The sequence below is a fragment of the Anomaloglossus baeobatrachus genome, chromosome 11 (assembly GCF_048569485.1).
Source record: "Anomaloglossus baeobatrachus isolate aAnoBae1 chromosome 11, aAnoBae1.hap1, whole genome shotgun sequence".
NCBI lineage: Eukaryota > Metazoa > Chordata > Amphibia > Anura > Aromobatidae > Anomaloglossus > Anomaloglossus baeobatrachus.
The window spans coordinates 169,825,678-169,849,482 of NC_134363.1; the positions used below are offsets into that span (position 1 = coordinate 169,825,678).

The 23,805-nt window shown below is 51.3% G+C and overlaps 1 protein-coding gene across 3 annotated transcripts in view; it reads right to left on the minus strand.

Moving 5' to 3' along the window:
* Positions 1-23,805, minus strand: part of UBE4A (ubiquitination factor E4A) — a 103,974-nt gene that overhangs the window by 74,396 nt on the left and 5,773 nt on the right. For all 3 annotated transcript variants that reach the window (XM_075328754.1, XM_075328755.1, XM_075328756.1), the window contains exons 3-8: positions 18,744-18,917; positions 17,673-17,785; positions 17,185-17,337; positions 16,144-16,303; positions 7,980-8,182; positions 7,620-7,811 (exon numbers count right to left, since the gene is read on the minus strand). In XM_075328754.1, the coding sequence (XP_075184869.1) occupies positions 7,620-7,811; positions 7,980-8,182; positions 16,144-16,303; positions 17,185-17,337; positions 17,673-17,785; positions 18,744-18,917 (995 nt within the window). The remainder of the gene's footprint in view (positions 1-7,619; positions 7,812-7,979; positions 8,183-16,143; positions 16,304-17,184; positions 17,338-17,672; positions 17,786-18,743; positions 18,918-23,805) is intronic.

The following is a 23,805-nucleotide window of genomic DNA, read 5'->3' on the forward strand; positions in this document are numbered from 1 at the left end:
GCGACAAGCACAGAGAGTGCATCCGAGCGGCGCAGAGGCGCCGTGCGGGAAATGTAGATTCTGAGTGCTCTCACCAGAACCAACAAATGCAAATCCATTTCATATCGATGAAATGGATGAAGCAAAAGGAAGGTAAGGAGATATCCTGATTGAGATGAAAGGGGGATACCACCTTAGGGAGAACTCCGGAATCGGGCGCAGCACTGCCTTGCCTTGGTGAAACACCAGGAAGGAAGCTTTTGGATGACAGCGCTGCTAGCTCGGACACTCTCCTAAGAGACGTGACCGCTACCAGAAAGGCCTCTTTCTGGGAAAGTCGAGAGAGTGAAACATCTCTCAGAGGCTCGAAGGGCGGCTTCTGGAGAGCAATTAGTACCCTGTTCAGATCCCATGGGTCCAACGGCCGTTTGTACAGAGGGACAATGTGACAAACCTTCTGCAGGAACGTGTGTACCTGAAGAAGTGGTGCTAGGCGCTTCTGAAGAATACAGATAGCGCTGAGACTTGTCCTTTGAGGGGGCCGAGTGACAACCTTTTTCCAAACCAGATTGCAGGAAGGAAGGAAAAGTAGGGAATGCAAATGGGCAGGGAGACACTCCCTGAGCCGAGCATTAAGAGAAAAATATCCTCCACATCCTGTGGTAGATCTTGGCAGACGTCGGTTTTCTAGTCTGTCTCATGGTGGCAATGACGTCCTGAGATAATCCTGAAGACGCTAGGATTCAGGACTCAAAGGCCATACCGTCAGGTTCAGGGCCGTAGAATTCAGATGGAAAAAACGGCCCTTGGGACAGTAAGTCTGGCCGGGCTTGGTAGTGCCCACGGTTGGCAGACCGTGAGATGCCACAGATCCGGGGACTACGACCTCCTCGGCCAGTCTGTGGCGATGAGGATGGCGCGGCGGCAAACGGACCTGATGTTGCGTAGCCCTCTGGGCAGCAGTGTCAGAGGGGGAAACACATAGGTAGCTGGAACTGCGACCAAACCTGAACTAAGGCGTCTGCCGCCAGAGCTCTTTGATCGTGATACCGCGCCATGAAAATCGGAACCTTGTTGTTGTGCCGAGACGCTATTAGGTCGACGTTCAGCATCCCCCAGCGTTGACAGATTTCCTGAAAACCGTCCGGGTGAAGATACCCTTCCCCTGCGTCCATACCCTGGCAACTGAGGAAGTCTGCTTCCCAGTTTTCTGCGCCCGGGATGTGAACTGCGGATATGGTGGATGCTCTGTCTTCCACCCCCATCAGACTCCGCCGGACTTCCTGGGAGGCTTGCCGACTGCGTGTTCCGCCTTGGTGGTAGATGTATGCCACCGCTGTGGAGTTGTCCGACTGAATTCGGATGTGTGTGCTTTCCAGCCACGGCTGGAAGGCTTGCAGGGCAAGATACACTGCCCAGATTTCCAGCACATTGATTTGAAGGATGGACTCCTCTGAAGAGAGTCCTTGACCGTCTGAGAAGGGGGACGTTCCTTCTAGGGACGTCGACTTCCCATCCCATTGGCAAAGAATGCCGCATTGGAGTGGACGCAGATGAAACTGCGCGAAAGTGACTGCCTCTGCATGAGTCGTGTTAAGGGGTGTGACTGGCCATGAAGGAGAGACTGCACCCCCGTCTGTAGTGAACGTGTCCAGCGGAAGCTTCACTATCGCTGAGGGAGCGTGACACTCCATGCCCAGATATGTCAGCGATTGGGTCGGTGCCAGATTTAACCTTGAGAAGATGATGATCCACCCGAAACTCTGGAGAGTCTCCAGCGCTACGCTCAGGCTGTGTTGGCATGCCTCTTGAGAGGGTGCCTTGACCAGTCGACCGTCCAAGGAAGGATCACCGAGTGACCCTGAGAGTGCAGGACTGCTCCCACTGCTGCCCTGAACTTGGTGAAAACCCGTAGGGCTGTCGCCAGACCGAAGGGCAGGGTTACGAACTGAAGATGCTCGTCTTCAATAACGAAACGTAGCAAACGTTGGTGCTCTGGAGCAATCGGCACGTGGAGATAAGCATCCTGTGTCTATTGATGCTAGGAAATCTCCTTGAGACATTGAGGCAATGACGGAGCGGAGGGATTCCATCCGGAACCGCCTGGCCTTCACGTGCTTGTTGAGCAGTTTTAGGTCCCCCACAATCAGATTGGAGGAAAAACCGTGTCTTGTTCCTGAAGAGGAACAGGAATTACCACTCCTTCTGCCTGCAGAAGAGCATCGGCTCGGTGGGTAGGTGGGGAAGTTCTGAAGAATCGAGCCGGAGGCCGAGAACAGAACTCTATCCTGTACACGTGAGACACAATGTCTCTCACCCACCGGTCTGTGACCTGTGGCAGCTAAATGTCGCCAAGGCGAGAGAGTCTGCCACCAACCGCGGATGCGGAGAGAGAGAGCTTAAAGTCATGAGGAGACCGCCTTGGAAGCGGTTCCTCTGGCTGCCTTCCTTGGGCGTGATTGAGCCCGCCTGGAATCTGAGCCCCTCTGAGCCTTTTGAGCCCTTTTGGACTAGGACAATTTGGACCTGCCCGAGCCTGGGAAGGACCGAAACCTCGACTGTCTCTCTCGGACAGCATTAATAGGGTAAGTCGCAATGCAGACATTGCGAGGATAAGGACGCTACCTGCGGCACAGATGTACCTGTGCTCAAGACCAGCTGCGCAAGACCAGCTGACATAGCTTAGAGTGCCCATACGGCTGCGAATGCCGGAGCAACCGACACGCCGATAGCTTCATAGACAGATTTCAACCAGAGGTCCATCTGTCTGTCAATGGCATCTTTAAGTGAAGTCCCATCTCCACTGCAACTATGGATCTAGCCGCAAGCCTGGAGATTGGGGGATCCACCTTTGGACCCTGGGTCCAGCGCCTGACCACGTCAGGAGGAAAGGGATAACATGTATCCTTAATACATTTGGAGAAACGCTTATCTGGTAAGCGTGGTGATTCTGCACTGCTTCTCTGAAGTCAGCGTGGCCAGAAAAGTACTCAATGTACGCTTGAGATACTGAAAAGGGATTTCTCCTGCTGGGAAGCTGACTCCTCCACTGAAGGAGCTGGGGGAGAGATATCCAACATGCCATTGCTGGACGCTATAAGATCAGTCACCATGGCGTCACCATCCGGTGTATCCGGATTGAGAGCGGTGTCAGGATCAAAGTCCTGATCAGCTACGTCTGCCTCATCATACAGAGAGTCCTCTGCTGTGACCCTGACTAGTGATGAGGCCGAGTGCCGCTCCCAGCGAGCTCGCTTAGGCTGTCTGGGACTGTCGTCCGTGTCAGAGCCTTCACCCTGGAATGCCCGGGACCCCCCCGGAGCACTGATTTTGTTCCAAATGAGGGTGGCCAGGGAGCAATGATCAAGATTGCCCATGGCCTGTCTGGACTGCAAGTCACTATCCCATGACAATCTATCAGCCGAAACTGCAACACCGTCCCTGTCCATGGACAGGGTTCACAGGTGGTTCCTTTGGCCACCTCTAGTAGAGACCCCGGCTGACCAAGTGCTACAGGGGAGTATTGTACACAACGGGGGTCAGTGGAACCTGCCGGTGGAACAGTATCACATGCAGTAAAAGCAGCATAGAAAGCCTGTGTTGCTTTTTTGATGCTGTAGTCTAGCCATCCAGGAGCATATAGCCGAGAATAGCGACCGCACAGTGCAATGTATAGCATACAAGCATAAAGTACAAATGAGCACTTCAGCACATGCAATATGAGCAGCTTAGAAAGCCTGTGCCTTAGCACCTTTGCTTTTTTGCTGCTGTAGTCTAGCCATCTAGGACCATATAGCGAAGAATAGCGACCGTACAGTGCAATGTATAGCATACAAGCATAAAGTACAAATGAGCACTTCAGCACATGCAATATGAGCAGCTTAGAAAGCCTGTGCCTTGGCACCCTTGCTTTTTTGCTGCTGTAGACTAGCCATCTAGGAGAATATCGCCAAGAATAGCGACCGTACAGTGCAATGTATAGCATACAAGCATAAGTACAAATGAACACTTCAGCACATGCAATACAAGCAGCCTAGAAAAAACTGTGCCTTAGCACCTTTGCTTTTTTGCTGCTGTAGTCTAGCCATTCTAGGAGAATATAGCCAAGAATAGCGACCGTACAGTGCAATGTATAGCATACAAGCATAAGTACAAATGAACACTTCAGCACATGCAATACAAGCAGCATAGAAAGCCTGTGCTTTAGCACCCTTGCTTTTTTGCTGCTGTTGTCTCGCCATCTAAGAGGGCATATAGCCAAAAATAGCGACCTACAGTGCAGTGTAAGCATAAAATACAAATGGACACAACGGTATTTAGTGGGGTCAGCACTTCAGGTGCTGCTTACCGCCCGCCTATAGGCGGGTGTGTGGTCGCCAGAGTCCTGTGACTGGCTGCCAGCTCGGACTGCAGGAATGGCTGCCGGCGTCCTTCTCCAGCTCGTGTGACGAGGGGCGGGCCGTGGGCGTGCCCCAGCCAAGAGCGGGAAACCGGCGTCCCACTGTGTCCAGTGAAGGGGGCTGGAGAATGCAAAGCAGACTCCAGCCCTCGGCGCTGACTTTCTGTACAGCGTCCCGCCTCTCCCCTGACTGGCAGGGCTGGGGGCGGGAACGAAACGAAAACTAGGCCGCAAAGCCGGGGACTCGAGTAATAAGCGCGGCCGTCCTATGTGCACGGCCAGCGCGGAGTCCCCGGCGCACCACAAGTCCCAGCCGCGCCACAGTGTAAAAACACCTAGCAGCGGCCCGGCGCGGCAGTTCCCAATACATAAATTCACACAGCAAAGCTGCCGTGAATAATAGCACGAGCGCTCCGCGCTGTTGTCCCCGGCGCACTAGCACTCCCAGCAATGCTGGTGTGTGTGTGCGCGATGTGTACGGGGACACAGAGTACCTTAATGTAGCAGGGCCCTGTCCCTGACGATACTCAGCTCCATATCCAGCAGGTTCTCTGGGTCTGTGGATGGAGCCCGGTCTCAGTGCCTGGAGACCTGTAAGATCCCACTTCACCCAGAGCCCTGAGGGGGGATGGGGAAGGAAAACAGCATGTGGGCTCCAGCCTCCGTACCCGCAATGGGTACCTCAACCTTAACAAACACCCGACAAAAGTGCGGTGAGAAGGGAGCATGCTGGGGGCCCCATATGGGCCCACTGTTCTTCCATCCGACATAGTCAGCAGCTGCTGCTGACTAAAAACAGTGGAGCTATGCGTGGATGTCTGACCTCCTTCGCACAAAGCAGAAAACTGGTGAGCCAGTGATCCCACTGGGGGTGTATAGCCAGAAGGGGAGGGGCCTTACACTTTTTAGTGTAATGCTTTGTGTGGCCTCCGGAGGCAGTGCTATACACCCAATCGTCTGGGTCTCCCAATGGAGCGCCGAAGAAAGTAGGATTTTTGTGTACTCACCGTAAAATCTCTTTCTCTGAGTCTTCATTGGGGGACACAGCACCCACCCTGCTTGGTTTTTTGGTTGTTTAATTGCATTTGCCTGCCATTTTCAGCGGTCTTATGTTCATAGACCTCTTGTTTGCACGGCTGCATTATTTTAGTTATAACTTTGTTTTATGTATGGTGATTCTGGTACTCCTCCTACTGCTTGTGCACCAAACTGATCTGAGCCCGCCTCCGGCTCGGGGTGTATACTGCTAGGGAGCAGCTAACTTTTTATGTTTACTTAGTGTCAATCTCCTAGTGACAGCAGCATAACCCATGGTCCTGTGTCCCCCAATGAAGACTCAGAGAAAGAGATTTTACGGTGAGTACACAAAAATCCTACTTTATTATATGCTAATGAGCACAGGGACTAGTCACAAGGGTGTTAGTTCCCTTGGCTAGTAGGCCCCCTTAGAATGTAAGCACGCCCCTGTAATAATAATAATAATAATAATAATCTTTATTTCTATAGCGCCAACATATTCCGCAGCGCTTTACAATTCAGGAGGCTCATATACATATCATATACATAAACATATACAAACAAGTAACAGTTATAGAAGATACAATATTTAAAGCGAAAAATGGCAACCCTGCTCGTGAGAGCTTCCAATCTACAATGAGATGGGGGGAGGGGCAAGGTACAAGTGCTTATTTACAATGACAATCCAGCCATCTCATGGGGGATAGATAATGGCTTCCTGGACCAGTTGGCCAGAGCCTTGAGATGCATTTGGGTGCCATGGAGTTTGACATGGAGTTATGTTCTGAGAAGTTATAGAGGGATTAGGTGAAATTAGTTTGGCTAGGGAGTGTGATAGGCTGCCCTAAAAAGATGCGTTTTTAGGGAGCGTCTGAAGCTGAGTAAGTTGTGATTTGTCCTAACTTCTTGGGGTAGAGCGTTTGGTGCAGCTCGGAAGAAGTCTTGGATTCGGGAGTGGGAGGTTCATATTAGTGTGGATGTTAGTCGAAAGTCATTTGCAGAGCGTAGAGAACGGGTGGGATGATAGACAGAGAGGAGGGTGGAGATGTGCCGCACTGGGGTGCCGCACTGTGGAGAGCTTTGTGGGTGAGAACAAGCAGTTTGAATTGGATCCTGTGATATATGGGCAGCCAGTGCAATGACTGGCACAGAGCAGAGGCATCCGAGTAGCGGATAGCCAGATAGGTGACCCTGGCTGCTGCATTAAGGATGGACTGTAGAGGAGAGAGTCTAGTTAGGGGGAGACCAATTAATAGAGAGTTACAGTAGTCAAGGCGAGAATGGATCAGGGCCACGGTGAGGGGTTTTGTCGTTTCCATTGTGAGAAAGGGGCGGATTCTAGAGATGTTCTTGAGGTGCAAGCGGCAGGAGCGGGCAAGAGATTGTATGTGGGAGGTGAAGGAGAGATCAGTGTCAAGTACGATATAACCCCCAGACAGCGGGCCTGCGGCCTAGGACTTATCGTTGTGCCACACACAGAGAGGGAGATGTCAGGTTTAGGAAGGTTGGGAGATGGAGGGAAAAGCAGAAGTTCAGTTCCTGTGTGTGTGCTAACATGCTAATGAATGTGCAGCGTCAGAGGCATGGTCGATCTCACCTCACCGCTGGTTTTCGGCTCAGTGCGCAAGATCAGAACGTCCGTGGACTTCTGGTCATGCACATTATACCAGCTTAATGCCGGGATGCGTACATCCGGCTTCATAGTACACATTACTGGAAGCCCAGGGTTTCTCATCACGTGCACTGAGCCGAAAAACAGTGATAGCAGCAGACCACGGTGAGGTGAGTGACCATGCCTCTGACGCTGCACATTCATTAGCATGTTAGCACGCCGACAGGGATGTGTTTACATGCTAAGGGGGCCGACTAGCCAAGGGAACTAACACCCTTGTGACTAGTACCTGCCCTCATTAGCATATCATAAAGGATCTTTAGAAATACTTTTAGTAAAGATCTCTTTATCTATGCTAGTGTATACAGGGACAGTTAGGCAGGGATTAGCAGAACTGCTCGTGGTCCTGGGTGCATATTGCACCTGACAGGTTCCCTTAATAATTGTAATAGTGATGTGCACAGTAAATGGAACAAGGTAAATCTGGGCACCATATTGGGGGTTCCCAGAAAGAATCGGTGATGTGCATGCCCCACCATGTGATTAGATGATGGATCAGTGTCAGAGGAGCCCCCCTTTAGGTTTCGGGCCATGCACCTTGGCTTGCTTTACCTGATGTATATTGGCCTCTTGCACTTTAATCTCCTGTGGACTGGAGCGGGAAGGGTTCACAAAGTAGCCATGGTTTTCTACTACTCCTGGGGTACGCAGGAGGCAGGAAATACTAAGGATCTCCCCCAGTAATGTCTTTTGATACTGGTGTCCATTCGTTGGATCTTGAGGTTGGATATAGGCCACAAAAACCTGCAAAATGTAACAACAGACAAGAAAGCCTATAGTGAAGTCGATGGTGGCCTCGGAAGGACCAGTGGCTTATGTCAGGGGGGCATCATATTGGGGGCTACGCCAAGGTGACATTTCTGAACACACCTGTATGACAGGACTTAATACATCACCGGTAAAGGGACTCACCTTTGCAATGTCCTTCTGTCGTGTGCAATACAGGAGCAGATCCAGGTACGTGTACAGCAACATCTGGCAGAGATCCAGGTCCTTGACTCGTTCCAGGATCACGTCAAATATTGGATGAAAAACCTCGCTGAAGGACTGCACCTCCTCATCAGCCAGGAGGGCTTCGATTACCTCCTCCAAAAACTCCACCACCTCATCAAAGTCTGAAACAAACGAACGGAACGGGCAGAGAGACCGACATCAATCACTGCTACTGGGAATTAGCTGCAGCTATGACAATAAAGCCATAAAATGCACATATATATTGCAGAGGGTTTCCCAGAATATATTGCTGCAAAAATTTGCACGCTCCATTTCCAGATGCACTGGAGCCCCCTAATAGTAATATCGGCCATATTTTCTGTTTTAGCTGCGAGTGTGTGTGAGAACAATGGAAGCCTTTGTACTGGATGAAACCTAAAACAACATTTATAAAGGTGTGTGTGTGTGTGTATGTGTGTGTATGTGTGTGTGTGTGTGTGTGTGTGTGTGTGTGTGTGTGTGTGTGTGTGTGTGTGTGTGTGTGTGTGTGTGTGTGTCCGGGATTGGCATCTGCACCGTCGCAGCTACAGCCACAATATTTTACACACTCACACGTCTGGACCGCGAGAGCGTCATAGGCTATGTTTTGAGGGGAAATTTTATCCCCGCGCTTTACAGTTATTCACCAAAAAACCTGCCTCCATTAAAGCGAATGGAGCTGGGAGCCACAGTGCAGCCAGAAATTCAGAAGAATGCGCAGCCACGCCCTTATATGGAATGTTGGCGTGTCGCAATGCAGCCAGGGAAAGAGACAGACATAGACAGGGTAAGAAACAGACATAGACAGGGTAAGAGACAGACACAAAGACAGACACAGAAAAAAGGGACAGACTGACAGGGAAAGAGACAGACTGACAGGGAAAGAGACAGACTGACAGGGAAAGAGACAGACTGACAGGGAAAGAGACAGACTGACAGGGAAAGAGACAGACTGACAGGGAAAGAGACAGACAGGGAACGAGAGAGACAGGTAAAGAGACAGACAAAGAGACAGAGACAGACACAGGGAAACAGACAGACAGGGAAAGAGAGGGAAAGAGAGACAGGGTAAGAGACAGACAAAGAGACAGACACAGGGAAAGAGACAGAGGGAAAGAGAGGGAAAGAGACAGACATAGATAGACAGACAGACAGGGAAAGAGACTGAGACAGACGGAGAAAGACAGACAGTCAGAGACAGACAGGGAAAGCGACAGACAGACAAAGAGATAGAGAGAGACAGAGAGATATATACAGAGGGGGAGACAGACATTATAATTACATTTATATCTATTTGTTTTGTGGTTTTTGTGTGCAGAATACATTTTTGTTAATATATTCTATTTTGTTAACAGCAGTTATTAACCCGGGCGAAGCCGGGTAGTACATCTAGTAAATATATAATCACCAAGACCCCCATGTCCTCCACGTGGGTAAAGGTGGGGTGTTACATGCATGAGCAATGCTCCCTTCACTGATAAATGCAGCTCATGGGATAAATCCCTGATTCTCCTATGAACCTTTAACTACAATAGGGTGATGACATGCACCCAAAATGTGACCCTTCAGGGCACTCACATGGCAGATCTATTGTGACCTAGCAGACTGGCAGAAGAGCTCAGTTATGTTTAGCATGAGATGGCCATGTAAGGTCATGTTCACACTTCCGTTGTTTTGCTTCCGTCGCCTTGAGGAATTTCGGTATCCTGCAAAATATTTTGCAGGAATCCGTTTTTTTCCCCATAGACTATTAGCAACAGATTGTGACGGATGGCCCTGCGTTGCATCCGCCGCGTGACGGATCAGTCTGACTGACTGACCATCGTGTGGGAGCAACGCTGAATGTAACGTTTTTTGGAGCAACAAAAAAGAGAATTTTGTTTACTTACCGTAAATTCTTTTTCTTTATCGTTCCTTTGGGAGACCCAGACCATGGGTGTTTAGCTTCTGCCTCCGGAGGACACACAAAGTACTACACTTAAAAGTGTAGCTCCTCCCTCTGAGCTTATACACCCCCTGGTGAGCCAGTCCCAGCCAGTTTAGTGCAAAAGCTGAAGGAGAATAGCCACCCACAAGTAGAACAGAGCAAGAACCGGAACAACCGGAGACTCTGTCCACAACAACAGCCGGTGATAACACGCGGAACAAGAAATTGGCAACAGGGAGGGAGCTGGGTCTCCCAATACGGAACTATAAGAAAAAGAATTTACGGTAAGTAAACAAAATTCTCTTTTTCTTCATCGTTCCTATGGGAGACTCAGACCATGGGATGTTCCAAAGCAGTCCCTGGGTGGGAATAAACAGAAAAACTAAGAAGTAGGCAGAGCCTAACTTCACAAGTGGGCAACAGCCGCCTGAAGGATGCGTCTGCCCAAGCTCGCATCTGCCGAAGCATGAGCATGCACTTGGTAGTGCTTCGAAAAGGTATGCAGGCTAGTCCACGTGGCAGCCTGCCAGACTTGTTGAGCCGTAGCCTGGTGCCTAAAAGCCCAAGAGGCACCAACAGCTCTGGTCGAGTGTGCTTTGATCCCCAGCGGGGGAGGCACCTGAGTACTCTGGTAGGCGTCCGAAATGGTCGATCTAATCCAACGGGCCAAGGTCGGCTTAGAAGCAGGCAGAACCTTGCGCCGCCCTGTGGTTAGCACAAAAAGAGAGGTGCACCGCCTAAGCGCAGCGGTGCGAGACACATAAATCCGGAGAGCACGCACCAGATCTAGAGTATGCAGCGCTTTTTCAAAGCGATGAACAGGGGCCGGACAGAAGGAAGGCAAGGAAATGTCCTGGTTAAGGTGGAAGGGAGAGACCACCTTATGAAGAAAGTCCGGAGTCGGACGGAGAACTACCTTGTCCTGGTGAAAAACCAAAAAAGGTGACTCCGAGGAGAGCGCAGCCAAATCAGAGACTCTCCTGAGAGAAGTTATGGCAACTAGAAAGGCCACTTTTTGAGAAAGACGATACAAAGAAACCTCCCTAAGGGGCTCAAAAGGGGGTTTCTGCAATACCGTGAGGACCAAGTTAAGGTCCCAGGGATCCAAGGGACGCCGATAAGGCGGAATGATGTGAGACGCGTCCTGCATGAAGGTGCGGACCTGAGCCAGCCGGGCGAGACGCCGCTGGAACAGCACTGACAGAGCTGAGACTTGTCCCTTGAGAGAGTTGAGGGACAGTCCTAGCTGCAGACCTGACTGTAGGTCGGCAAGGAGAATGGCCAAGGAGGATGGCCGGAAGAGCGACACCAGGACAGGAAAATTTTCCAAGTCCTGTGATAGATCTTGGCGGAGGAAGACTTACGGGCCCGAGTCATAGTGGAGATGACTTCAGGAGGAATACCAGAAGCCGTCAAAATCCAGGACTCAAGAGCCACGCCGTCAATTTGAGGGCCACAGAATTCGGGCGGAAAAACGGACCTTGCGAGAGTAGGTCTGGATGGTCCGGAAGATGCCACTGCATCTCTACGGACAGTTGGAGCAGGTCCGGATACCAAGCTCGCCTGGGCCAGTCCGGTGCAATGAGGATGACTCGACGGCCCTCCATTCTGATCTTGCGCAGGACTCTGGGCAAGAGAGCTAGAGGGGGAAACACGTAGGACAGACGAAACTGGGACCAGTCTTGAACCAGAGCGTCCGCGGCGAAGGCCTGAGGATCGTAGGAGCGAGCCACGTAAACCGGAACCTTGTTGTTGTGGCGGGATGCCATTAGGTCCACGTCCGGAGTGCCCCATTTGCGGCAGATTGACTGAAACACTGCCGGGTGCAGGGACCACTCGCCACCGACCACGGATTGACGGCTGAGATAATCTGCCTCCCAGTTTTCCACGCCTGGGATGTGGACTGCGGATATGGTGGACTTGGAGTCCTCCGCCCATTGAAGGATGCGTTGTACCTCCATCATTGCCAGGCGGCTGCGTGTCCCGCCTTGGTGATTGATGTAGGCAACCGCTGTCGCGTTGTCTGACTGGACTCGAATGTGCCTGCCCGCCAACAGGTGGTGAAAAGCTAGGAGAGCCAGAAGCACAGCTCTGGTTTCCAGCACATTGATTGAAAGGGCTGACTCAGACGGAGTCCAAGTGCCCTGTGCTCTGTGGTGGAGATATAACGCTCCCCAGCCGGAAAGGCTGGCATCCGTCGTGAGAATCACCCAGGAAGGGGTCAGGAAGGAGCGCCCTTGGGACAGGGAGAGGGGCCGAAGCCACCACTGAAGAGAGCTCCTGGTCCGTGGCGACAGAGCCACTAACCTGTGTAAGGAGGAAGGCCGCTTGTCCCAACAGCGGAGAATGTCCAGCTGCAGGGGACGCAGATGGAACTGGGCAAAGGGAACAGCCTCCATGGACGCCACCATTTGACCCAGCACCTGCATCAGGCGCCTGAGGGTATAACGGCGGGGCCTCAGGAGAGAGCGCACCGCTAGCTGGAGAGACTGCTGTTTGATTAAGGGAAACTTCACAAGTGCCGGCAAAGTCTCGAACTGCATCCCTAGGTACGTGAGACTCTGGGTAGGAATCAGAGTGTATTTGGGAAGATTGACAAGCCACCCGAATTGGGCTAAAGTGGCGAGAGTGAGCGAGACACTCCGCTGACAGTCTGCGCTGGATGGAGCCTTGACCAGAAGGTCGACCATTTAAGGAAGCACTGCCAACCCCTGGAGGTGCAGGACCGCAATCACTGCCGCCATGACTTTGGTGAATACACGAGGGGCCGTGGCTAACCCGAAGGGGAGAGCCACGAATTGGAAATGATCCTCTCCTATTGCAAAACGTAACCAACGCTGGTGTGAAACTGCGATTGGCACATGTAGATAGGCATATCTGATGTCGATGGACGCCAGGAAATCCCCTTGGGTCATAGAGGCAATGACTGATCGCAGAGACTCCATGCGAAAATGCCGCACCCGGACATGCTTGTTGAGAAGCTTGAGATCCAGGATGGGCCGGAAGGTACAGTCCTTTTTTGGAACTAGGAAGAGGTTTGAGTAAAAACCTCTGAACCGTTCCCGAGCGGGAACTGGTACAATTACCCCGTTTGCCTGCAAGGACGCCACGGCCTGCGAGAAGGCGGTGGCCTTGGAGCAGGGGGGAGTTGAGAGAAAAAATCTGTTTGGCGGGCTGGAAGAGAATTCTATCCTGTAGCCGTGAGATATGATGTCTCTCACCCACTGATCGGAGACTTGCTTTAACCAAGCGTCGCCAAAGTGGCAGAGCCTGCCACCGACTAAGGACGTTGCTGGAGCGGGCAGAGAGTCATGAGGAGGCTGCCTTAGTGGCAGGACCTCCTGCGGTCTTCTGCGGACGCGCTTTTGGGCGCCAGTTGGATTTCTGATCCTTAGCTGAGTTAGCGGACGAGGCGGAAGGCTTAGAGGACGACCAGTTGGAGGAACGAAAGGAACGAAACCTTGATTGATTCCTACCCTGGACAGGTTTCCTGGTCTTGGTTTGTGGCATGGAAGTACTCTTCCCGCCAGTAGCTTCCTTAATAATTTCATCCAGCTGTTCACCGAACAGCCGGGAACCAGCAAAAGGGAGCCCAGCAAGAAACTTCTTGGAAGAAGCATCTGCCTTCCACTCTCGAAGCCACAAGATCCTGCGGATAACAAGAGAATTAGCTGAAGCCACCGCAGTGCGGTGAGCAGCCTCCAGCATGGCAGACATGGCATAAGATGAAAAAGCTGAAGCCTGAGAAGTTAAGGTAACCATCTCAGGCATAGATTCCTTGGTGAGGGAATGCATCTCCTCCAGAGAAGCAGAGATGGCTTTGAGAGCCCACACTGTTGCAAAAGTCGTGGAAAACGCGGCCCCCGCAGCTTCGTACACAGATTTGGCCAGAAGGTCAATCTGATGATCAGTGGAATCCTTAAGAGAGGTGCCGTCAGCCACCGACACAACGGTCCGGGCTGAGAGCCTAGACACCGGAGGGTCTACCTTTGGGGAGTGAGACCACTTCTTGACCACCTCAGGTGGAAAGGGAAAGCGGTCATCAGAACCACGCTTTGGAAAGCGTTTGTCAGGGCAGGCTCTGGGCTTGGTCACAGCGGTCTGAAAACTGGAGTGGTTAAAGAACACACTCTTCACTCTCTTAGGCGAGGTAAACTGATGTTTTTCTGCCAGAGAGGGCTACTCCTCTGATACTGGCGGATTGAGATCCAGCACAGAATTAATAGAAGCAATCAAGTCACTAAGATCTGAGTCACCCTCAGAGAAATCGATGGGGTACATAGCCTCCGAGCCACCCGTGAGGGCATCCTCCTCATCTTGCGAGTCAGCTCTTGAGACAGAGCCGCGGGATGAGGAGGGGGAGGAAACCCTGCGCCTTCTCTTAGAAGGACGGGGTCTGGGACCTGATGATGAATCCTCGGTGAGCTCCGATGGACGGAGGTCAGAGGATAGGGATCCTCTGGCAAGAGTATTAGAGGCACCCTGTGAGGAGGGCTGATGCATATTCATCAAAGTCCTGGACAAAAGTCCCATGGACTCAGCAAATGACTGGGATATGGACCTAGAAAAGGACTCTACCCAGGCCGGGGGTTCAGCCACAGGTGCAGCAGCAGCAGCCTGAGAGACCACTGGGGGTGAGACTCCAGGCTGTGGCACCGCCAAGTTAGAGCAAACATCACAATGTGGATAAGTGCTCGGCTCAGGCAGCAGGAGCTTACATGCAGTGCATGCAGAATCAAGCTTTGGAGCCTTGCTCCTTGTGTGAGACATGCTGCTGGAGTGGGGGCTTTGCAGAGAATGAACCCCAGGGAGAATATACAGAGGTCCACAACCGGAGACCGGCTGTGGCTTACCAGACCGCTGGGCGCGGTGTTGTGTGCCCTCCAGATCCCGAAGCCTGGTCCCCCAATGCACAGCACCTCAGCAGAGATGCAGAGTGCAGGATGTCCCAGCGCAGAGTGAACTCTGCCTGAGAAATGGCCGCCGGAGCGAAGAGAGGGGGCGGGACTAGGGCCTATAGGAGAGCGGGAACTGGAGGGCTATAGAGACCTGCAGGGGAGGAGGGACGCCCCAGCAGTGGGTAGTGTCCCTCCCCTGTGCAGAACGGCCGCCGGGAGGAGCCGTGCCTGTCCCTCTGCATGAGTGACATGCGAGGGCAGGAAAACAAAACTAGGCCTCCGGCGAAGCCGGGGCCTAAATTTAAGCGGCGAGGCCGACGCGCAGGCACCATCGGCGCGGTTCTCGGGCAAAAGCTAGAGAACCCACAGGAAATGTCAAAATAAACACATTCAGCATACTCTCCCCATACAATAAAGAACCGGGACCCCCAACACATAAACGTCTCAGGTACTTAGCTGCTGAGATGCAGGGCCAGGTCCCTGGGGATGAGTGCTCCGGTCCAACAGAATCCTAAAGGGGCTGTGGATGGAGACCGGTCTCCTGCCAGGCATGGAGACCGTGCTCGCTCCCACTTCAAGCCAGAGCCCAGGAGGGATGGTGAAGGAGCGTGGCATGTAAGGCTCCAGCCTTGGAAATCAACCTCACAACACCGCCGACACAGTGGGGTGAGAAGGGACATGCCGGGAGTCCAGACGTGGACTCGCTTTTCTTCAAACTCTTTCCAAAAATCAAACAAATCAGATGAGAATGCATGTGTGGATGTATGCCTCCCGAACACAAAGCGATAAACTGGCTGGGACTGGCTCACCAGGGGGTGTATATGCTCAGAGGGAGGAGCTACACTTTTAAGTGTAGTACTTTGTGTGTCCTCCGGAGCCAGAAGCTAAACACCCATGGTCTGGGTCTCCCAAAGGAACGATAAAGAAAAAACGGACTCTGCAGGTGTCCGTCGCCATCCGTCAAAAGCTATAATGTATGTCTATGGTGCTGGATTCCGCCGTAATCCGTCACACGACGGAATCCAGTGCTGGACTCCGTCATGCTCTACTGAGCATGCCCAGCATGTTTGGCACCCCCACTGGGCTGTCCCAAACACAAACGAATCACGCCGGATCCGTCAATAAATGGACGCACAATTGAACAGTGAACAGAATCCTGTGAAATAACACATCCGTTGCATCAGTTGACATCTAAAAAACGCTGGATCCATCGTTACATCGCAACGACAGACCTGACGGAATCAAAACAACAAAAGTGTGAACATGGCCTAACACTTACTTGCTCCCCGCAGTCCTTCCAGCATGAGGTCCACCACCTGCGCGGGAACATCCTGCCCCTGGTAAATCTCCGGGGTCAGCAGCACCGTGCGTGCATTGGAGACTGTTAGCGCTTTACATCGCACTGCGTACGGCAGCAGATTCTCCGGCACTTTAGTGACCTGTGAAGACAATTGCATCAAAGCATAACAGGTGACAAAAAACGTGACGTGCACAATGTAAACAGTGCAAAATGTCTTTACAGTGAGGAAGAGGATGAACTCCAGCGCCACCTATTAGAGGTAGCAATCCTAAAAGTCAAAAGTGACCCTTTAACGAGCCTTTTCATATGACTTAGGGGTACTTTGCACGTTGCGACATCGCTATTGCGATATCGTCGGGGTCAAATCGAAATGACGCACATCTGGCGGCAGTAACGACGTCGCAACGTGTAAAGCCTAGATGCGCCGATAAACGATCGCAAAAGCGTTGTAAATCGGTGATCTGTGTAGCATCGGTCATTTTCATAATGTCGCACCAATAGGAGGTACGATGTTGTTCCTTGTTCCTGCGGCAGCACACATCGCTGTGTATGAAGCCGCAGGAGCGAGGAACATCTCCTTACCTGCGACCGCCGGCTAAGGTGGGCGGGATGTTTACGTCCCGCTCATCTCCGCTTCTATAGGCCGCCTGCCGTGTGACATCGCTGTGACGCCGCACGACCCGCCGCCTTCGTCGCAGGGCAGGTGAGTGTGTGTGATGAAGCTGTCGTAGCGATAATGTTCGCTATGGCAGCTATCACAAGATATCGCATGTGCGACAGGGGCGGGGACTATCGCGCTCGGCATCGCTAGCGATGTCGCAACGTGCAAAGTACCCCTTAGGATTTACGCCAGATCAGAATGCCAATTTGAAGTGACAATTTGCATATTTCGCAGAGGAGCATTGTGGCCTAAAGTCTCCTCACCACTAGGATACTGGATCGGTGTGTCAGTCTCCGCAAGGACAATAGCGTTCCTCTTAGACCCAGTGTGAACAGGTCATGGCATAAATGGGCTCTTACCTCCTTCTTGGCTCGCTGGAAACAAGAGAATAGGAATGGGACGATCTGCTTTTCCCCTGCGTCTCGCTCTGCAGACAAATTGGGGGCTCCCGAGGACGTCATACAAATCATGTATTTCCCGGGTTCAGGGAGAAGAAGCCGCGTGAACAAAGCCTGAAATCAGAATAAGAAAGCACCAATAAGAAAAAACGGAAATTATTATCCCCAGTAAAAAAAAAAAAATGGAGCATCAGTGCACATGCCCAACCATCACTGCATTCATTCTCTATGGGGCAGAAAAAGCAGCACTCAGCAGCCTCATAAGGAATGAATGGAGCGGCGCTTGAGCATGTGACTTTTAATTGGGACCTGTGACCTCTACTGATTGGTGGGGTCCCAATGGTCAGGCCCCCACCAATCAAAACATTATTACCCCTTTACCTGCACAAACAGATTATTTTACAGATATACTTGACATATAGTGTGGCATATATTGTGATGTAATCTACCTGTTCTACATTATCCATATCCAGCCAGTCCTGCCCATCGAGTTCTGACCCGAGCTCCTCCAGATACACACAGCGCTGAGGGATACCATTCCCGCTCTTCAGACTGGGGTCACCTGTGTTATTGCAAAAACAAAAAAAAATGGAATAAAACTTACAATCAGGACTACAGGTAACATATATATATATATATATATATATATATATATACACACACACACACACACACACACACACACACATACATACATGTCTATATATATCTATCTATCTATATATATAAAATTATATATATAACAAAATTATATAATAAATAATATAATATATAATAATTATATATAAACCAATTTTTTTTTAATTAAGTTCAGAATATTTTTTTTAGACACTAAAATTATTTATAAAAAAAAGAAAAATTGTGCAAGTTTGGTGTCACCATAATCCCACTGAACTGGAGAATTACGTTGCCATTTTTATGACACAATGAATATCATGATAAAAACCCCACAAATAATGGCAAAATGACTATATTATATGGTAAAGTAAATTATGGAAATCAAAACTAAGACTTGGCAAATAAAAAAACCAAGACCATGTACGGCTATGCTGGCGGAATAATAAAACGCTGCGGCTCTTGGAAGCATTCGAGGGAAACATGAAAGTGCAAAAATGCCTGCATCCTTTAAAGGGAATCTGTCATCAGGTTTTTGTCACCTAATCTGAGAACAGCATAACGTAGGGGCAGAGATCCTGATTCCAGCGATGTGTCACTTACCGGGCTGCTTAGCGTAGTTCTGATAAAACCACTGATTAATCAACAGGAGATTATCATTACGGGACTACTTGGCGTGTTGCAGGTAGTCCAGCATATTCATGAGCTCTGTATAACTGCTAGATCTGCAGCAGAGAAAACAGTGATATTATCAAAATGACAGCAAACAGCTCAGCAAGTGACACATCGCTGGAATCAGGGTCTCTGTCTCTATATTCTGGTGCTCTCAGATGAGGAGCAAAAAAATCTGCTGACAGATTCCATTTCAGGACTGATTAATGCAGTAAAGGACTGCCGATACTCACTGTTATCCAATGTGATGAGGAAGATCCTCTGAATCATGTGGTTGATGTTCAGCTGCTCACAGATCTCCTGCTGGGAACGGAACGAGCGACTTATTTCGGCCACGGAGTCGTCGCAGTCATCCAGGCTTTCCGAGACGCTGTTGTCCGAGTCGTCCTGACTCTCCCCGGCATAATCTACACGGGTCAGAGACGGAACTGGTTAGTTACTTTACAAATAAAATTCTTTGCACAGATTTTTTTTTTTTGTTATTGTTCGCTTGCTTGCTAAATAATGTTCATTTTGCTGCAGCACAAGAAGTAATTCACATAAACTGCAAAATCTGTGACAAATCCACCCGAGCGCCTGCCTCCGACTGCTCCCTCTGATCTCGCACCCTGTCTTGTCTCAGTGTTTGGGCCAGCAGCTGATCGGGGGATATACACAGCAGATCAGGAAGCAGAGAGGGGGGAAAGCATCTACAGTCTCAGGGAGGGCAGCTCGGTCAGTCTGTAGATAGGGAGGAAAGCGCATAATCCTTCACGAGCTGTAGAAGGGGAAATCGCTACAGGAATGAAGCTGTGCTACAGCAGCATACTGGACACACAGGATGGCAGGGGCACATCTATGTGAGAAAAGTCTGAGAAAAGGAACAGGAGGGGTGAAAAATGAAGATTGCAGAGTGGAACCTTGTGCAACATTTTAACCAAAAAATAAGCCTTACACCGCAGTTTCTCCACCGTTATTGTCAGTACAGCACGGTGGCTCAGTGGTTAGCACTGCAGTCTTGCGGTGGCTCAGTGGTTAGCACTGCAGTCTTGTGGTGGCTCAGTGGTTAGCACTGCAGTCTTGCGGTGGCTCAGTGGTTAGCTAAGGACAACATCTGCAAAGAGTTTGTATGTTCTCCCCGTGTTTCCTCTGGGTTCTCCGGTTTCCTCCCACACTCCAAAAACATACAGATAGGGACTCTAGATTGTGAGCCCCAATGGGGACAGTGTTGCCAATGTATGTAAAGCGCTGTGGAATTAATAGCGCTATATAAAGAAGGGAATTTTGTTTACTTACCGTAAATTCCTTTTCTTCTAGCTCCTATTGGGAGACCCAGACAATTGGGTGTATAGCTTCTGCCTCTGGAGGCCACACAAAGTAATTACACTTTAAAAAGTGTAACCCCTCACCTCTGCTATACACCCTCCCGTGCATCACGGGCCCCTCAGTTTTGGTGCCAAAGCAGGAAGGAGGAAACTTATAAATTGGTCTAAGGTAAATTCAATCCGAAGGATGTTCGGAGAACTGAAAACCATGAACCAAGAACAATTGAACATGAACAACAAACCCGAAGGGAACAGGGGCGGGTGCTGGGTCTCCCAATAGGAGCTAGAAGAAAAGGAATTTACGGTAAGTAAACAAAATTCCCTTCTTCTTTGTCGCTCCATTGGGAGACCCAGACAATTGGGATGTCCAAAAGCAATCCCTGGGTGGGTAACAGAATACCTCGATAAAAAGAGCCGGAAACCGGCCCCCTCTTACAGGTGGGCAATTGCCGCCTGAAGGACTCGCCTACCTAGGCTAGCCTCTGCCGAAGCATAGGCATGCACCTGATAGTGTTTTGTGAAGGTGTGCAGACTCGACCAGGTAGCCGCCTGACACACCTGCTGAGCCGTAGCCTGGTGCCGCAAAGCCCAGGACGTGCCTACGGCCCTGGTAGAATGGGCTTTTAGCCCTGAAGGAATCTGAAGCCCCGATGAACGGTAGGCTTCAAGAATCGGTTCCTTGATCCACCTAGCCAAGGTTGTTGAGATGAAAAGGGGATACCACCTTGGGGAGAAATTCCGGGACCGGATGCAGGACCACCTTATCCTGGTGAAACACCAGGAAGGGGGCTTTGCATGACAGCGCTGCTAGCTCAGACACTCTCCTAAGTGAAGTGACTGCCACTAGGAAGGCCACCTTCTGTGAAAGGCGAGATAGAGAGATCTCCCGCATCGGCTCGAAAGGTGGCTTCTGGAGAGCCGTCAGCACCTTGTTAAGATCCCAGGGTTCTAGCGGACGCTTGTAAGGTGGGACTATGTGGCAAACTCCCTGCAGGAACGTGCGGACCTGCGAGAGTCTGGCTAGACGCTTTTGAAAAAACACGGAAAGCGCCGACACTTGTCCCTTGAGAGAGCCGAGAGACAAACCCTTGTCCAATCCTGATTGAAGAAAGGGAAGAAAAGTGGGCAATGCAAACGGCCAGGGAGCAAAACCCCGATCAGAGCACCAGGCTAAGAAGATCTTCCAAGTCCTGTGGTAGATCTTGGCGGACGTTGGTTTCCTGGCCTGTCTCATGGTGGCAATGACATCTTGAGATAACCCTGATGACGCTAGGAGCCAAGACTCAATGGCCACACAGTCAGGTTGAGGGCCGCAGAATTCAGATGGAAAAATGGCCCTTGAGATAACAAGTCTGGTCGGTCTGGGAGTGCCCACGGTTGACCCACCGTGAGGTGCCACAGATCCGGGTACCACGATCTCCTCGACCAGTCTGGAGCGACGAGGATGGCGCGGCTGCAGTCGGACCTGATCTTGCGTAACACTCTGGGCAGTAGTGCCAGAGGGGGAAATACATAAGGTAGTCGAAACTGCGACCAGTCCTGAACTAACGCATCTGCCGCCAGCGCCCTGTGATCCTGAGACCGTGACATGAAAGCCGGGACTTTGTTGTTGTGCCGAGACGCCATTAGATCGACGTCCGGCGTTCCCCAGCGGCAACAGATCTCTTGAAACACGTCCGGGTGAAGAGACCATTCCCCTGCGTCCATGCCCTGGCGACTGAGAAAGTCTGCTTCCCAGTTTTCTACGCCCGGGATGTGAACTGCGGAGATGGTGGAGGCTGTGGCTTCCGCCCACAGCAGAATCCGCCGAACTTCTAGGAAGGCTTGACGACTGCGTGTGCCGCCCTGGTGGTTGATGTATGCGACCGCCGTGGCGTTGTCTGATTGTATTCGGATCTGTCTGCCCTCCAGCCACCGCTGGAACGCCTTTAGGGCTAGATACACTGCTCTTATCTCCAGAACATTGATCTGCAGGGAGGACTCTGTCGGAGTCCAGGTTCCCTGAGCCCTGTGGTGGAGGAAGACCGCTCCCCACCCTGACAGGCTCACGTCCGTCGTGACCACAGCCCAGGATGGGGGCAGGAAGGATTTTCCCTTCGACAAAGAAGTGGGAAGAAGCCACCACTGAAGGGAGGTTTTGGCTGCTCTTGACAGGGAAACGTTCCTGTCTAGGGACGTTGACCTCTTGTCCCATTTGCGGAGAATGTCCCACTGAAGTGGACGCAGATGAAACTGCGCAAAGGGAACTGCTTCCATTGCTGCCACCATCTTCCCTAGGAAGTGCATAAGGCGTCTCAAGGAGTGTGACTGACCCCGAAGAAGAGATTGGACCCCTGTCTGTAGTGAACGCTGTTTGTCCAGCGGAAGCTTCACTATCGCTGACAGAGTATGAAACTCCATCCCGAGGTAAGTCAGGGATTGGGTCGGTGTCAATTTTGACTTTGGGAAATTGATGATCCACCCGAACCTCTGGAGAGTCTCCAGAGCAATGGTCAGGCTGTGCTGGCAAGCCACCCAGGAGGGTGCTTTGACTAGGAGATCGTCTAAGTAAGGGATCACCGAGTGGCCCTGAGAGTGTAGGACCGCCACCACTGTTGCCATGATCTTGGTGAAGACCCGTGGGGCTGTCGCCAGGCCGAAAGGCAGTGCCACGAACTGAAGGTGTTCGTCCCCAATGGCGAAACGCAAGAAGCGTTGATGTTCGGGTGCGATCGGCACATGGAGATAAGCATCCTTGATGTCTATTGATGCTAGGAAGTCTCCTTGTGACATTGAGGCGATGACCGAGCGGAGAGATTCCATCCGAAACCTTCTGGTGCTGACATGCTTGTTGAGCAGTTTGAGGTCTAGAACGGGACGGAAAGATCCGTCCTTTTTTGGCACCACGAACAAGTTGGAGTAGAAGCCGTGACCATGTTCCTGAGGGGGAACGGGAATCACCACTCCTTCTGCCTTCAGAGCATTCACCGCCTGAAAAAGTGCATCGGCTCGCTCGGGGGGCGGAGATGTTGTGAAGAAACGAGTCGGAGGACGAGAGCTGAACTCTATCCTGTAACCGTGAGACAGAATGTCTCTCACCCATCGGTCTTGGACATGTGGCCACCAGGCGTCGCAAAAGCGGGAGAGCCTGCCACCGACCGAGGATGCGGTTTGGGGAGGCCGAGAGTCATGAAGAGGCCGCCTTGGTGGCGGTACCTCCGGCGGTCTTTTTAGGCCGTGACTTAGACCGCCATGCAGAAGGGTTCCTCTGGCCCTTCTCCGACCTGTTTGACGTGGAGGAATGTGACTTGGCCGAGGGCCGAAAGGACTGAAACCTCGGTTGAAACTTTCGCTGTTGAGGTTTGTTTTGTTTAGACTGGGGTAAGGACGAGTCCTTTCCCTTGGATTGTTTAATAATTTCGTCCAATTGCTCGCCAAACAAACGGTCGCCAGAAAATGGCAAACCGGTTAAGAACTTCTTGGAAGCAGAGTCTGCCTTCCATTCACATAGCCACATGGCTCTGCGGACTGCCACCGAATTGGCGGATGCTACCGCTGTACGGCTCGCCGAGTCCAGGACGGCGTTCATGGCGTAGGACGAAAAAGCCGACGCCTGAGAAGTCAAAGACACAACCTGCGGAGCAGAGGTACGTGTGACCGCATTAATCTCAGACAGACAAGCTGAGATAGCTTGGAGCGCCCACACTGCCGCGAATGCCGGAGCAAAAGATGCTCCTATGGCTTCATAGATGGATTTCATCATGAGCTCTATTTGCCTGTCAGTGGCATCCTTGAGCGATGAGCCATCTGCCACTGAAACTACAGATCTGGCCGCCAGCCTAGAGACTGGAGGATCCACTTTTGGACACTGAGCCCAACCCTTCACTACGTCAGGGGGGAAGGGATAACGTGTGTCATTAAGGCGCTTAGTAAAGCGCTTGTCCGGGTATGCTCTGTGCTTCTGGACAGCATCCCTGAAATTAGAGTGATCGACAAAGGCACTCCGTGTACG